The sequence below is a fragment of the Urocampus carinirostris genome, chromosome 2 (genome assembly GCF_059441175.1).
Source record: "Urocampus carinirostris isolate Australia breed hairy pipefish chromosome 2, RoL_Ucar_1.0, whole genome shotgun sequence".
Taxonomy (NCBI): Eukaryota; Metazoa; Chordata; class Actinopteri; order Syngnathiformes; family Syngnathidae; genus Urocampus; species Urocampus carinirostris.
Genome location: NC_142350.1, coordinates 58,800,571 through 58,814,950, shown reverse-complemented (window position 1 = coordinate 58,814,950; position 14,380 = coordinate 58,800,571). Strand labels below are relative to the sequence as shown.

Genomic DNA, 14,380 nt, shown 5'->3' with positions numbered 1-14,380 from the left:
CACCACCTCTTTGAACTGTTTCCCTTTGGGAGGTGCCACAGATGCCTAAAACAAGGACAAACATGCTCAGAGACAGCCTCTTCCCCAGGGCCATCACCACCCTAAATGAGAACACAAAGCTGAAAACATCTCGCTACTTATTTTGTTGTTGCTAAATGTTATTTTGTTGGTGATAGGAATGAGTGGACAGGTGTTGTAAAAGGATAGTGGGACGCGTTCCAAGGGATGGGCAGGGCACCTATATGATATCTCATCTCATTAGCTGCACCGCTTATCCTCAAAAGGGTCGCGGGGGTGCTGGAGCCCATCCCAGCAATCATTGGGCAGCGAGCAGGGGACACCCTGAACTGGTTGCCAGCCAATTGCAGGGCACACAGGGACAGATAACTCGCTCGCCTATTCACTCCTAGGGACAATTTGGACCGGCCAATCCACCTGAAATGCATGTCTGTGGAATGTGGGAGGAAACCCACGCAAGCACGGGGAGAACATACAAACTCCGCACAGGTAGGCTGGTAGCTGGATTTGAACCCACACAGGAGGCTCCCAAGACAGAACTGTGCCGCACACGCGCTAACCACTGCGCTGCCGTGCTGCCCCTATATGATGTGTTAGGGGTAAACCAGTGAAAGCTGTCAGGCCCTGCTGTTGAACAGAAGTGTGTTGTGTCACCCTGACCCGAGTGACATGGCCGCTTTCTCGTGTCCCATTTTATCTGGAGGGAGAAAAGCATGACAAACTTAGGTGCCGAGGTGCCCAACTTGTTTGGGTGTTTGGGCTTTTGGGTTGGCCATTGTCCCCCAAAATTTGTGTGGGTTTTTTTTTTTTTGGGTGCAATTTTTTTCCCTTTTTATTTTCTTTGTTATTGTATGTTCGTCTTGCTGTCGGTCATCCCTCTTGAGCGATATGACCAAGGTAGATAGATAGATAGATAGATAGAAAGAAATGTTATTGCAAAAAAACCTGAAAATATGTACCTTGCCACTAAATGTCGTTGCACTTTTTTCCATTGCACTATTGTAACTTAGGCCAGTCTCTAAGCAGTATTGTTTTTTTGTCTATCCTGACGGTCTTTTTTTTTCCGCTTTACTGTACAGTGGGACCTCGCTACTTCGTGCTTCGACGTTCGCGGGTTCAGTGCTTCGCGGGCCTAAAAAAAAAAAAAAAAAAAAAAATTTAAAAAGAATAAAAAAAAGGTTTTATTTTTTTTAAGCATTTTTGAAGGGGCGTCGCTACTTTGCAGATTTTCACTTTTGGCGGGTGGTTTTGGTCCCCATTAACCGGGTCTAAAAAATAATACTAATAATAAAATCATGTTTTTTTTTTCTTTTTTTTTTTTTTAGGTGCGCCGCTACTTCGCGGATTTTCACTTATCGCGGGTGGTTTTGGTCCCCATTAACCGCGATAACCGAGGTCCCACTGTAGTCTTTACTACATGTTTACCCTGAGTGCCATGTCTAATTTTGTCGCATACAATGTTTCACAACGTTGATATCAATGACGAAGACAAATCAATACTATACTGTTGCAGCCAAGACTTTCTAGGGAGATTATTTAATCACATCGGAAACATTTAGGACTCATCTTTTGGATGTGTTAAATGTGAAACGCATACACACATGAACATCACACAATGACGACGTCACACATTTGCTTAATTCCCTTTGAAACGAACTTTGCAGTAAAACTTCGGCGACGTCATTTATTGTATAAAAATAACAATAAAATACTGGCGCGTGCGCAGTACGATTCCCAAAGATGATTCTCGCTGGCTCGTACGTTGCCAATAGCAACCTCACAAACATAAAAAGAACTAAGAAAACTTGAACTTCTCAAGTTCAGTCATGAGTTCACCAATGTCGATGCTCAAGAAAACAAGGCGTATCCCGCTTCTGTGTGAAGAAATTGCCAGACGGTAAGTTCTTAACAGCACGGTAAAACTTATAAATATTTATAAAAAGACAGGAAACTTCCGGGGACAGACGTCACGTGACATTGTAGCGCCTTATCTCCTTGAACAAAAATAATATTTAACATTGTGGTTGTCATGCTTTTTTATGCATTTTTTATATTGGGTTTTATAAAACCTAAAATAAAATAAATACTGTTGGTGCAAATTTGAAGTGTTTCTGCCCCACAGGAGCAAAATGGAGAATATTTCAACGGGTAAGCCACAGATCACAGCCAAAACCATAATAGAAAAAGTAATAAATCCTCATTGACGTGTTTCTTTTTATCTTATTTTTGCAAACTTTGAATCAGAATCTTGTATAATGGATGATACACGTTCTCTTGGAGTCAGGTCCAATCAAATGACGTTGGAAGCATCCAAAGGTAAAAGCACATCAACAATTTTACTATTTTAAAAAACAACCGACAGTAATTGCATATTAAATACTTATTTTGTAAGTATAAGATAATTAAAAGGTGGGTTGTGTCGTTAAAAAGTTAAAAGTAGGATATTTTCTCTGTTAAATATTTGTCTACAATGTCCAATTGAGTTCAAAGCCTTTGTAACGTTTTTTCCACTGTGCCTATCTGCTTTTTTTTTTCTTTTAGCAAAGTTATTCTGGGCGGAACACATTAAGTCAAGTCAAGTCAAGTCATTTTTATTTGTATAGCCCTAAATCACGAAGAGTCTCAAAGGGCTTCACAGATTGTTACACTATATTACACAAACTATTTTCAACCGACAAGAGGAGTAGGTTATTCATATGCAATGGAGTAGAAGTGAGTTTTAAGTTTAGATTTAAACATTTCCACTGAGGTTGCAGATCGAATCTCAGGGGGAAGAGCATTCCACAGCACCGGTGCCCGGATGGAGAACGCTCTCGAACCAGCAGAAGACTTTTTTGCTCTCGGGATCATCAGAAGACCAGCACTCTCAGATCGTAGGCTTCGGACCGGGACATAGTGGCAGATCAGATCCGAAAGATAAGAGGGAGCAAGTCCATGTATGATTTTGTACAATACTAAGAGAACTTTGAAGTCACATCTTTGGCTAACTGGGAGCCAATGCAGGTTAGCCAAAATCGGTGTTATGTGATCGTACTTTTTTGTCCTGGTTAAGAGCCTCGCTGCGGCATTTTGTACTAGCTGAAGAGACTTGATTCTGGACTTCGGGAGACCGGAGAGTAGTGCATTGCAGTAATCGAGACGGGAGGTAACAAATGCATGAATTATTGTTTCCGCATCAGACTGAGACAGTATTGAACGGATTTTAGCAATGTTGCGAAGATGGAAGAAGGCAGTTCTAGTAATTTGCTTTACATGCATCTCAAAGGATAGATCAGGGTCAAATATGACACCTAAATTTTTAACTGAGTCACTCTGTGTGATGTGACATTTGTCAATGTTCACAGCAGTTTTTGAGAATAAGTCCCGGCATTTAGAAGGACCAATGACTAACATTTCAGTCTTTTCAGAGTTAAGACGCAAGAAATTGAGTGACATCCACTCTTTTATCTCAGTGAGACAGGCCTCCAAATTTCCACAGTTTAGTGTGGAAGATTCCTCCAACGGAAGATATAGTTGAGTGTCGTCTGCATAGCAATGGAAGCTGATATTGTACTTGCGAATAATATCACCTAATGGAAGCATGTAAATGTTGAAAAGTAGGGGGCCGAGCACTGAACCCTGCGGAACACCGCAGGTAACATTAAAGGGCTCAGATGTCGTTTCACCATATTTAACACAGTGCGTCCTATCTGAGAGGTAGGATTTGAACCACGAGAGGACAGCTCCTGAGAGACCAATCCATTTTTCCAACCGTTCTAGTAGGATATTGTGGCGCACTGTGTCAAAAGCAGCACTAAGATCCAGCAGCAGCAAAAGTGATGAAGCGCCAGAATCCATTGACATTAGGAGATCATTTGTTACCTTGATCAGAGCTGTCTCAGTAGAGTGGTTAGCCCTGAATCCTGATTGCATGGATTCAAAAAGGTTATTCTCGGATATGAAAGCATTCAGCTGCTGTGCCACTACTCTTTCGAGTACTTTAGAGAGGAAAGGTAGGTTTGACACAGGTCTGTAATTACTTAATATTTCTGGATCAAGGTTGGGTCGTTTCAGTGTGGGTTTAATAACGGCGGACTTAAAAGCTGCTGGAACTACACCTGAGGAGAGTGATGTATTTATAATATTTAGAACTGAAGGCCCAAGGACGCTAAAAAGACTTTTAATAAGTGAACCTGGGAGCGGGTCGAACTGGCAAGTTGTCGGTTTGGCCGCATTCACCACTTGTTTGAGATCATCAAGTGACAGTTCACTAAAACCGGCCATTTTCCCAGGGCAGCCACCCTGTCGTGCATCTGTAAATTTCAGTCCTTTAATACGTGTGGTACTAACAATATCTTTTGCAATTTCTTCCTGTATGCATTGAATCTTCTTAGTGAAGAAGACCATTAACTCCTGAGCAGAGTGTGTCGAACTGTCTGCGATAGGCTGTTGCCTTGTAAGCGATGCTACAGTGTCAAAAAGGGCTTTGGGGTTGTTCTTTTGAGACGCAATCACCTTCGAAAGGTAGGCCGATTTTGCAGAGGCAAGGGCCGCTTTATACTTTAACAAGCTGTCACACCAGGTTTGATGGAAAACCTCAAGCTTGGTAGCGCGCCATTTTCTCTCCCATTTCCTGCATTCTTTTTTAAGGGTTCTAGTTTCATCAGTAAACCAAGGTGTGCGTCTTTTAGGACGTGATTTTAGTTTTATGGGCGCTATTGAATCCAGCACACTAGTCAGGGTGGTATTGAACTCATTCATGAGTGAGTCAATCGAGCCATTGTATTTAGGAAAGGACGCAACTGCTCCAGGAAGGAGTTCAAAGAGCTCAGAAACTGTGCCAGTGCTTATATTGCGTCCGCTAAATCCCTCATCTTTATTAACTCTACATTTAGTTAGCACCTCAAATGTCACTAAATAATGATCAGAGATAACAGTAGTACACGGTAGCACCATAATGTTTGAGGTTAAAACTCCTCGAGTCAGAATCAAGTCTAGCGTGTTCCCATTTTTATGGGTTGGCAAGTCAACCAGTTGAGTAAAACCAAATGCATCAATTAGAGAACTAAACGCAATAGTAAGTGAACTGTGTGGGGAGTTCATATGAATGTTAAAGTCTCCCATAATTATAATTTTGTCTGCATAGGTTACTAGTTCAGACAAAAGTTCAGCAAATTCGTCTAAGAAAGTTGTGTATGGCCCAGGTGCACGATAGATAGTTATTACATCAATTGACAATTGAGGGGACCGCATCACAAGAGCCTCAAACGTTTTGTAATTATTAGAGGTACAATTATGATCATTGGCGTGCTAAGGGGGGGTTATTGATTAGCGGATGACTTGATGCGTTTTCTGGGGAGGGGGTTTGTGTTAGTTTCTGAAAATGGTGAAAAGAAGAAAAGGCTGGTTTCAAGTACAGTCCTCGCGCCATCACAGACCCCAACAAAGATGACACAATCCATTTATAGATTATTCAAAAAAACAAACAAAAAAAACCATGTTTTTAAAACCAGAAGTGGCAATATTTTACGATTTATGTGGCTTAGTCTCGCTTCAAAATAAAACGGCAGTAGACTTAATTAAAAAATACACATTTTTTTGTTGTTTAAATTTCAAAAAGCAGTTGAGTTTTTTTGTTAGTTTTTTTTTTCAATCAGTCGACGATTTGAGTGGAGAATATCGGTTTTCTAAATGTTGATGAGTATGGCGTTTAAGAAATACACGGACTTGCTCGCGCAACATAACGAGCTTGACAAAAGCTACAATGGCACAAGGCCGGAGATGGCGGCAGCGGTCAAAAAAAGTTCTAAATTCTGTACTCCTCCTTTATACGCACATTCAGCTGCATATTGTATTTTTTCCCAAAGCACATACAGTGGCACCTCGGTTCTCGACCAAAATCCGTTCCAGAACCCTGTTCGAAAACCGATTTGTTTGATCACCGAAATCATTTTTCCCATTAAAAATAATGTAAATCGTTTTAATCCGTTCCAACACCCTGAATGTTTACCTTGAATGTTTAACGTAAACAAAGCTAACTCAGGCTAATCGTACGTTCGCGTTATCGTAATCTTCCGTACGAAAGATTCCCCTAACATGAACGTGTAAAAACAAAAAAATCAGGTCGTTTACAAGTCATTTAGCACCCGGGTCTCCACAACAAGTGGTGAGCGGTTCATTGGAAAGGGGGCTCCGTTCCAACACCCTCAATGTTGGGCTCCGTACCAACACCCTGAATGTTTAACGTAAACTTAAAGCTAACCCAGGCTAATCGCACGTTCGTGTTATCGTAATCTTAATGAATAGGATTTCTTACCTTTGTCGTGGTCAGCAGAAGGCGCTCGCACACCTCCTTCATATTTGGCTATTATTTCTTTCTTAAATGCAATAGTTTTGTACGCACTACTTTTCTTTTTTCACCTGTAGCAACTTTGCTGCTTGCACTGACTTTCTTCGGAGGCATAATAAGGGGCTAAAACACCCGTACGCCGCTCAGCATCACACCCTAGCGTACGCACTCACGCATTACCGGCGTTCGAACTCCCGATTTTTTGACCGAACAGCGAAGCAAGAATTTCTCAAAATTTTTGGTCGGACACCGATTTGTTCGAGCTGAGAGGCGTTCGAAAACCGAGGTTCCACTGTATTGTACTTTTATGAAACATAAACAATTTCAGAAGATTTCTTTGTATGAATCACCCTTCCCACTCCGATCTTATCCTGTAAAATTCAGGTGTGGCGCACAGCGACCTAGAAGTGATGTCTTCCATGATGCAGCGACTGGCCCTGCTCGAAAGGAAGGTCACATGCCAAAAAGAGGAGATGTTGCGCAAGGTGAACACTCTTTGTTTCTTAGGTTGAAGGACAGAACAGCTCACTCACGTAATAATTTCTTTTTTTGAAAGGACAATACCATTTTGAACTTAAGGGAGAAACTAAAAGCTCAGCAAGACTCAGGTAATTACTCAAAAATTTAAAGAAATGAATCCTACACTTTCGGTGAAATTTGAGTTACCTTTGTGACAGAGCGTGACCATGTGGAGAATCGCTCTACACTTGAAAGAAGGTGCCAACTGCTACAACTCCAAGTAGATGACATGGAGGTGCTTTTTTTTATCAATCAAAAACTTCTTGTGTGATTAATTTACTTATTTATGTCTCGCTACTTGCAGAAATTCCTGAACGACTATGGCTTGATTTGGGTTGGAGACGAAAAGCCCAGTAATGAATCACAGCAATCAAACATCTCAGTCAATGGTATACAGAACGTCAAGGTTAAAACTTGAGAGGGTAGTAGAATGAAAAAAAAGAACACACTCTGAGTCGTAGATTTAGGTTTTCAATAGCCCTTTCGATCGGAAGTGCGTGTTTCCAGGATCGGATCAGGAAAGAATCATGCTCCTCTTTTAGCAGAAGGCTCATTTATTGGAAACACACAAGAATGAAACTACACATGTTTTTGGTTTACATGAAAACAAGAAACGAATCTGATTGGTTTAGACAGGAATCTCATATTTAAATGCAGTGTATGATGTTGGTCGTTAGATGGCCTGCGAGTATAATAAATGAGCAATAAGGGTGACTTGGAATGTAAGAGGCAAGCTCTCGAGCGCGCTTCTTGGCACCAAAAACGAAACTTTGTAAACACAATGCGTCTGTAAGAAGAAAGGAATGTGGGAGGCAAGGCCATCTTTTGACCTTAAAGGGGCTTGCCCCTGAATACCAACTGAAAACGTAAAACCACTCAGTTATTGAGTATACGATAAAAGTATAAAGATATAAGAGTATATGAAATACAAGAGTATAGTCAAGTCAAGTCATTTTTATTTGTATAGCCCTTAATCACAAAGAGTCTCAAAGGGCTGCACAGGTTATTACACAGACTATTTTTTCAGACTATTATTACACCATCCCCTGATCTGGAACCAACATGAGGGCAAGGAAAAACTCAAAAACCTCAACATAAGGAAAATGAAGAAATCTTGAGAAGGGACCGCACATGTGGCATCCCCCTTTCAGGATTACCAGATAGCAAAGGATGTTGCAATCACAAATAATACAGAGATATTGTCCACAAAAAGTATAGGTTATTCATATGCTATAGAGTGGAAGTATGTTTTAAGCTTAGATTCAAACATTTCCACTGAGGTTGCAGAACAGATCTCAGGGGAGAGAGCATTCCACAGCACCGGTGCCCGGATGGAGAACTCTCTCGAACCAGCGGAACACTTCTTGGCTCTTGGGATCACCAGAAGACCGGCGCTCTCAGAACGAAGGCTTCGGACCGGAACATAGGGGGAAATCAGATCTGAAAGATATGAGGGAGCAAGTCCATGTATGATTTTGGTTACTAAGAGAACCTTGAAATCACATCTTAGGCTAACATGGAGCCAATGCAGGTTAGCCAAAATCGGCATGATGTGATCAGACTTTTTTGTCCAAGTTAAAAGCCTCGTTGCAGCATTTTGTACCCGCTGAAGACTCTTGATTCTGGACTTCGGAAGACCGGAGAGTAGTGCAATACAGTAATCGAGACGGGAGGTAACAAACGCGTGAATTATAATCTCCGCATCCGACTAATACAGTATAGGACGAATTTTAGCAATGTTGCGAAGATGGAAGAAAGCGGTTCTAGTAATTTTCTTCACATGTGTTAGAAAGGACAGATCGGGGTCATATGACACCTAAATTTTTAACTGATATAAAAGGCACATTTAAATCATAATTTCCCTTACACAGAAAACCATCTCGTTTTAATAGGCTAGTAAGTGCAGGTTATGTTCTCACTTTGCAGGTGCGTCTGTTTCCCCAAATTTCCATATGGACTTTGACCTGGTGATTCAAACCATCAAGGAGCTGAACATCCTTGCAGGGGAACCGTTTGTACGCTCCACACGCACAGGAGCACGGTTGGCTCGAAACGATCCTGTGCAACTGAAGCTGTACAGCAACGGCATTGTCATGTTCAACGGACCTTTCCGCTCCTATCAGGAGAACAGCACCCAGGTTTACTTCATGCAAAATCACAGTTACTTTTGTTGTGGTCCTGTACATTTCTCATACTGTATTTGGGTCTATTTGAAGCAATGCATGCAGGATTTAATGGAAGGCTATTTCCCATCCGAGCTTCAGGGCAGATTTCCAGAGGGTGTGCCATTTCAAGTGTGTTATAGTCGCACTGTGTCATTCCAGGTGAACCTGCCTGTGCAAAACTCTCTGTTTTGTCTCATAAGGTACACGACAGACGAGATGAAGAATTCGTCCTCAGAGAACCGCGGATTAAATTTCCTGGTCGAGGACAGGCTGTGCGGGAGAAAAAGGAAGAATTGCCAGTCAGAGTCAGCTCACAGTTTCCTGGTTGGTCATGCACTAACTGTATCAGGGTTTCTGAAGAAACAATAAAGGCCATTGAGTTAATTTAGCTTAAATCAGTTATAATAACGGGCACGGCTGTTAAGTGGTTCACACATCCGGGGCACAGTTCTGAGATCTTTGGCGTTCAAAACCTGCTACCAGCCTTTCTGTGCGGAGTTTACATGTTCTCCCCATGCTTTCATAGGTTTCCCCTGGGCACTCCGGATTCCCCTTGCATTCCAAAAACATGCAAGTTTTTTTAATCGGCCAGGCCAAATTGACCCTAGGTGTGAATGAGAGAGTGAGTTGGCAACCAGTTCAGGGTGTCCCCTGCCCACTGTCCAAGGACAGATGGGATGGGTTCCAGCACCCCCCGCGACCCTAGTGAGGATAATTGGTGCAGATAATGGATGGACAGTTATAATAATATTGCAATGTTTGCAAATAGAAAAGAATAGTGCATCATAACATTAGTGCAATGAAAAGATGTGCAATAACATATAGCAGCAACAAAATCCCCGAAATAAGTCACAAAGTATATATTTTCACAGTTTTGTGCAATAATATTTAGTTGGAAAGAAAAACAAAACAAAAGAAGTTCCAAAATATGAAAAAATGGGAAAGAAAATGTTGCATGGGAAATATTTTTTTTTAAATGAATTACAATGACAAAAAAGGTTATTCAAGTCTTCATTTAATCCTATTGATACAATTTATATGTTTTTAAATATTGGCAATTGACGGCGCAGTGGTTAGCGCATGTGCGGCACAGTTCTAAGGTCTTGGGAACCTCCTGTGTTCAAATCCAGCTACCGGACTTCCTGTGCGGAGTTTGTATGTTCTCCCCGTGATTGCGTGGGTTTCCTCCGGGCACTCCTGTTTCCTCCCACATTCCAAAGACATGCATTTCAGGTGGATTGGCCAGTCCAAATTGTCCCTAGGTGTGAATGAGCGAGCGACTTGTCTGTCCCTGTGTGCCATGCGATTGGCTGGCAACCAGTTCAGGGTATCCCCTGCCCACTGTCCAATGATTGCTGGGATGGGCTCCAGCACCCCCGCGACCCTACTGAGGATAAGCGGTGCAGCTGATGAGATGAGACTGAAACAGACCGTACATGTCAAATCAAATACAGTAACTATCATGACAATCACTTGTTTCTTTGTTTCACAGCTACAACAGTGAACACAAATCAATTCCTCAACAGGCGGCCAAAAGTGGAGGTGAAGGCAGGTCGAGTTGTTGACATGAGAGACTCGGTGCGGAAAACCTTGCAGGTTTGAACAGTTCCATACCAAGAAATTGGTTCGTGTGACTGACATGTAGAATTTCCTCAATTCTACCTAATCGTTTTTCTAGGGATCATCTATCACACGTGGTAGCTGCTTAGCAATTGTTGTCGACACCCCAGTGCTACAAGCAATAAAAGACAGGTACTTGTATATCGTTCATACAGTGGCTTGCAAAACTATTTGCCCCCTTGAACTTTGTGACCTTTTGCCACATTTAAGACTTCATACATAAAGATATAAAACTGTAATTTCTTGTGAAGAATGAACAACAGGTGGGACATCATCATGAAGTGTAACACACTTTATTGGATATTTTCAACTTTTTTTACACATAAGAAACGAAAAAGTGGGTGTGCAAAATGATTCAGCCCCTTTACTTTCAGTGCAGCAAACTCTGTCCAGAAGTTCAGCGAGGATCTCTGAATGATTCAATGTTGATCTCAATGACTAACGATGATATATTGAATCCCCCTCTGTGTAATCAAGTCTCTGTATGAATGCACCTGCACTGTGATAGTCTCAGAGGTCTGTTTAAAGCACAGAGAGCATCATGAAGGATGAGGAACACACCGGGCACGTCCGAGAAACTGTTGTGAAGAAGTTTAAAACTGGATTTGGCTACAAAAAGATTTCCCAAGCTTTAAACATCCCAAGGAGCACTGTGCAAGCAATGATATTGAAATGGAGGGAGTATCAGACCACTGCAAATCTACCAAGATCGGGCCGTCCCCCTAAACTTTCAGCTCATACAAGGAGAAATTTTGATCAGAGATGCAGCATTGTCTCCAGACAGAAGAGCAGTTTCAGCGACAGACTGCTGTCACTGTCTTGTACTACGGACAGACTGAAGAGATCTTTTCTTCCTCATGCCATGAGGCTCTTTAACTCTACCCGGCAGAGTAAAAGCCTACATTAAACCACACCCCCTACATTGCATATTACCGAATTTTATTGCAATATGTATTCTGTGTAGCACTATTTAGATATTCTATATAACACGCTACAGTGGGCATTTGCACGTCACACTGGGTATCTGTATATTGTATTCTTTTTGCTTTATTATTGTTTTGTTCTCAGCTCAGGGATGCTGCTGAAAATGTGAATTTCCCTTCGGGGATGAATAAAGTATCTCTCTCTCTTTCTCTCTCTCTCTCTCTCTCTCTCTCCTCTCTCTCTCTCTCTCTCTCTCTCTCTCTCTCTCTCTCTCTCTCTCTCTCTCTCTCTCTCTCTCTCTCTCTCTCTCTCTCTCTCTCTCTCTCTCTCTCTCTCTCTCTCTCTCTCTCTCTCTCTCTCTCTCTCTCTCTCTCTCTCTCTCTCTCTCTCTCTCTCTCTCTCTCTCTCTCTCTCTCTCTCTCTCTCTCTCTCTCTCTCTCTCTCTCTCTCTCTCTCTCTCTCTCTCTCTCTCTCTCTCTCTCTATCTATCTATCTATCTACAGTATATATCTATCTATCTATCTATAGGACAACAATCAGTCTTATACTGAATAAATCTGGCCTTTAAGGAAGAGTGGCAAGAAGGAAGCCATTTCTTAAAGATATCCATAAAAAGTGTCGTTTAAAGTTTGCCACAAGCCAGCTGGAAGACACACACCAAAGATGTGGAAAAGGGTGCCCTGGTCAGATGAGACCAAAATCGAACTTTTTGGCAACAATGCAAGACGTTGTGCTTGGCGTAAAAGCAGCACAGCTCATCACCCTCAACACACCATCCCCACAGTCAAACATGGTGGTGGCAGCATCTTGGTTTTGGCCTGTTTTTTTTCAGCAGGGACAGGGAAGATGGTTAAATTGATGGGAAGAGTAAAATACAGGAGCAGTTTGGAAGAAAACCTAATGGAGTCAGCAAAAGACCCGATACTGGGATGGAGATTTGTCTTCCAACAAGACAATGATCCAAAACATAAAGCAAAAGCTAACATGGAATGGTTCACCAAAAAAACATATCAAGGTGTCAGAATGGCCAAGTCAAAGTCCAGACCTCAATCCAATTGCGAATCTGTGTAAAGAACTGAAAACTGCTGTTCACAAACGCTTTCCATCCAACCTCACTGAGCTCGAGCTGTTTTGCAAGGAGGAATGGGCAAAAATATTAGTTTCTCGATGTGCAAAATACATACCCCAAGCGACTTGCAGCTGTAATCGCAGCAAATGGTGGCGTTACAAAGTACTAACTCAATGGGGCTGAATAGTTTTGCACACCCACATTTTCGTTATTTCATTTGTTAAAAAAAGTTTTGAATATCCAATAAATTGTCTTCCATTTCATGGTTCTGTCCCACTTATTGTTGATGCTTCACAAGAAATTACAGTTCTATATCTTTATGTTTGAAGTCTGAAATGTGGCAAAAGGTCACAAAGTTCAAGGGGGTCAAATAGTTTTGCAAGCCACTGTATATAGTTACTTGAGTTAAAGTAATTGCATGATTGTGAAGGCCTCTGGGTAGATTTCTGACCCTGGCAACAATTAATGGCTGAAATATGTTGATCAAAGGCTTAAATGTGAAAGCACACATCTGGAAGGAGCGCAACCAGAGGAAAATCAATGAAAGGAAGTTGACCGACAAATTAAAATTATTTAATACGTTTTTATGGACAAAATAAATTCAGATCACAATTCAGATATTTTTAAGCCAGCAGAGATGGCCTTGGAGGCCCTGGCAGCCCACCAATAAAAATAACATCAAATTGTGTGATTTTTTTTTTGAAGATCAATCTCTGTTGACCGGCCTCTGTCAGCTCACGACATCGTCACACTTAAAGTTAAGTCAGAAGATGGCAATCAAACGTATTTGCTGAAAATGTTCCTCTATGAGACGGTGGGCCAACTGAGGCAACACTTGGACACGCATAGGTGAGCCCATAATGTTGTTTACTATGTATTAGTCATCATGTCAGCTCATGTTTGCTTTTATTTATTTATTCACAGGGGTTTTGGCCAGGCCGGCTATGACATTATCAGTGCATACCCTCGGTGTCACTACCATGATGACTGCAAAACGCTAGGGTCAAGTGGACTCACGACCAATGTGACTCTTCTCCTGCGAGGAAAGATAAATAAATAAATCGTCTGTTCGAATTAAATGTGTACTGAAATTATTTGAATCAAAACTGGGTCCACTGGTCCATTATTTGATCTTTAAATGCACTTTCTAGCTTTCTAGTCACCCCAGTTTCCTTTTGCTCGCTGGTTCCTTCAGCTGCTGCTTGTTTTTCATCTTCTCATTTGTTATAATAATTAGAAGCAATGAAAACGGAAGAAAATGTTTTTTTTTTTTTTGCGATACCTTGCTCCACGCGCTTCAATTCGTTGCTTTCTTATAGTCTACCGCTAGAGTGCACCATATCCTAGTCTTCCATTTTAATCTAACGTGTTCCAAGTAGGGCGATGCAGTGGTTAGCGCGTGTGCGGCACAGTTCTGAGGTCATGAGATCGAACCTGTGTGGAGTTTGCATGTTCTCCCTGTGCTTGCGTGGGTTTCCTCTGGGCACTCCGGTTTCCTCCCACATTCTGAAAACATGGATTTCAGGTTTTGCCCTGCGACTTGTCTGGCAACCCTGCCCACTGCCCGAAGATAGCTGGCATGGGCTCCAGCACCCCCTGCGACCCTACTGAGGATAAGCGGTGCAGATAACGAATGAATAGATGAAAGTGCCAAGTAAGTAAAACATTAGATGATACAGTAAAGGTATTATGTTACATTGTATTCATTTTTATCTATCTACCTACCTTGGTCATATC

The 14,380-nt window shown here is 41.8% G+C and overlaps 2 protein-coding genes across 2 annotated transcripts; one reads left to right on the top strand and one right to left on the bottom strand.

The window, feature by feature from the left end:
* The first annotated feature begins 1,742 nt into the window (after positions 1-1,742).
* ubxn11 (UBX domain protein 11) lies at positions 1,743-13,722 on the top strand. The gene is made up of 14 exons (XM_088327309.1): positions 1,743-1,915; positions 2,141-2,166; positions 2,263-2,334; positions 6,731-6,831; positions 6,903-6,954; positions 7,024-7,100; positions 7,170-7,254; positions 8,792-9,003; positions 9,082-9,159; positions 9,231-9,354; positions 10,523-10,626; positions 10,709-10,782; positions 13,349-13,492; positions 13,568-13,722. Exons 1-14 carry the CDS (start codon positions 1,845-1,847, stop codon positions 13,701-13,703), a joined length of 1,356 nt encoding a protein of 451 aa, XP_088183435.1. The 5' UTR covers positions 1,743-1,844; the 3' UTR covers positions 13,704-13,722.
* On the bottom strand, positions 2,565-5,459 carry LOC148372741 (uncharacterized). The gene is made up of 3 exons (XM_088328175.1): positions 5,415-5,459; positions 4,191-5,307; positions 2,565-2,569 (listed from the first exon to the last, which is right to left on the bottom strand). Exons 1-3 carry the CDS (start codon positions 5,457-5,459, stop codon positions 2,565-2,567), a joined length of 1,167 nt encoding a protein of 388 aa, XP_088184301.1.
* Positions 13,723-14,380: the final 658 nt, after the last annotated feature.

Coding starts and splice junctions, on each gene's coding strand:
- ubxn11 (XM_088327309.1), top strand. CDS start 1,845: ATGAGTTCACCAATGTCGATGCTCAAGAAAACAAGGCGTATCCCGCTT. Junction 9,355..10,522: donor AGTCAGCTCACAGTTTCCTG/GTTGGTCATGCA, acceptor TTTGTTTCACAG/CTACAACAGTGAACACAAAT. Junction 10,627..10,708: donor CGGTGCGGAAAACCTTGCAG/GTTTGAACAGTT, acceptor TCGTTTTTCTAG/GGATCATCTATCACACGTGG.
- LOC148372741 (XM_088328175.1), bottom strand. CDS start 5,459: ATGGATTGTGTCATCTTTGTTGGGGTCTGTGATGGCGCGAGGACT. Junction 5,308..5,414: donor TCTGTGATGGCGCGAGGACT/GTACTTGAAACC, acceptor ACCCCCCCTTAG/CACGCCAATGATCATAATTG.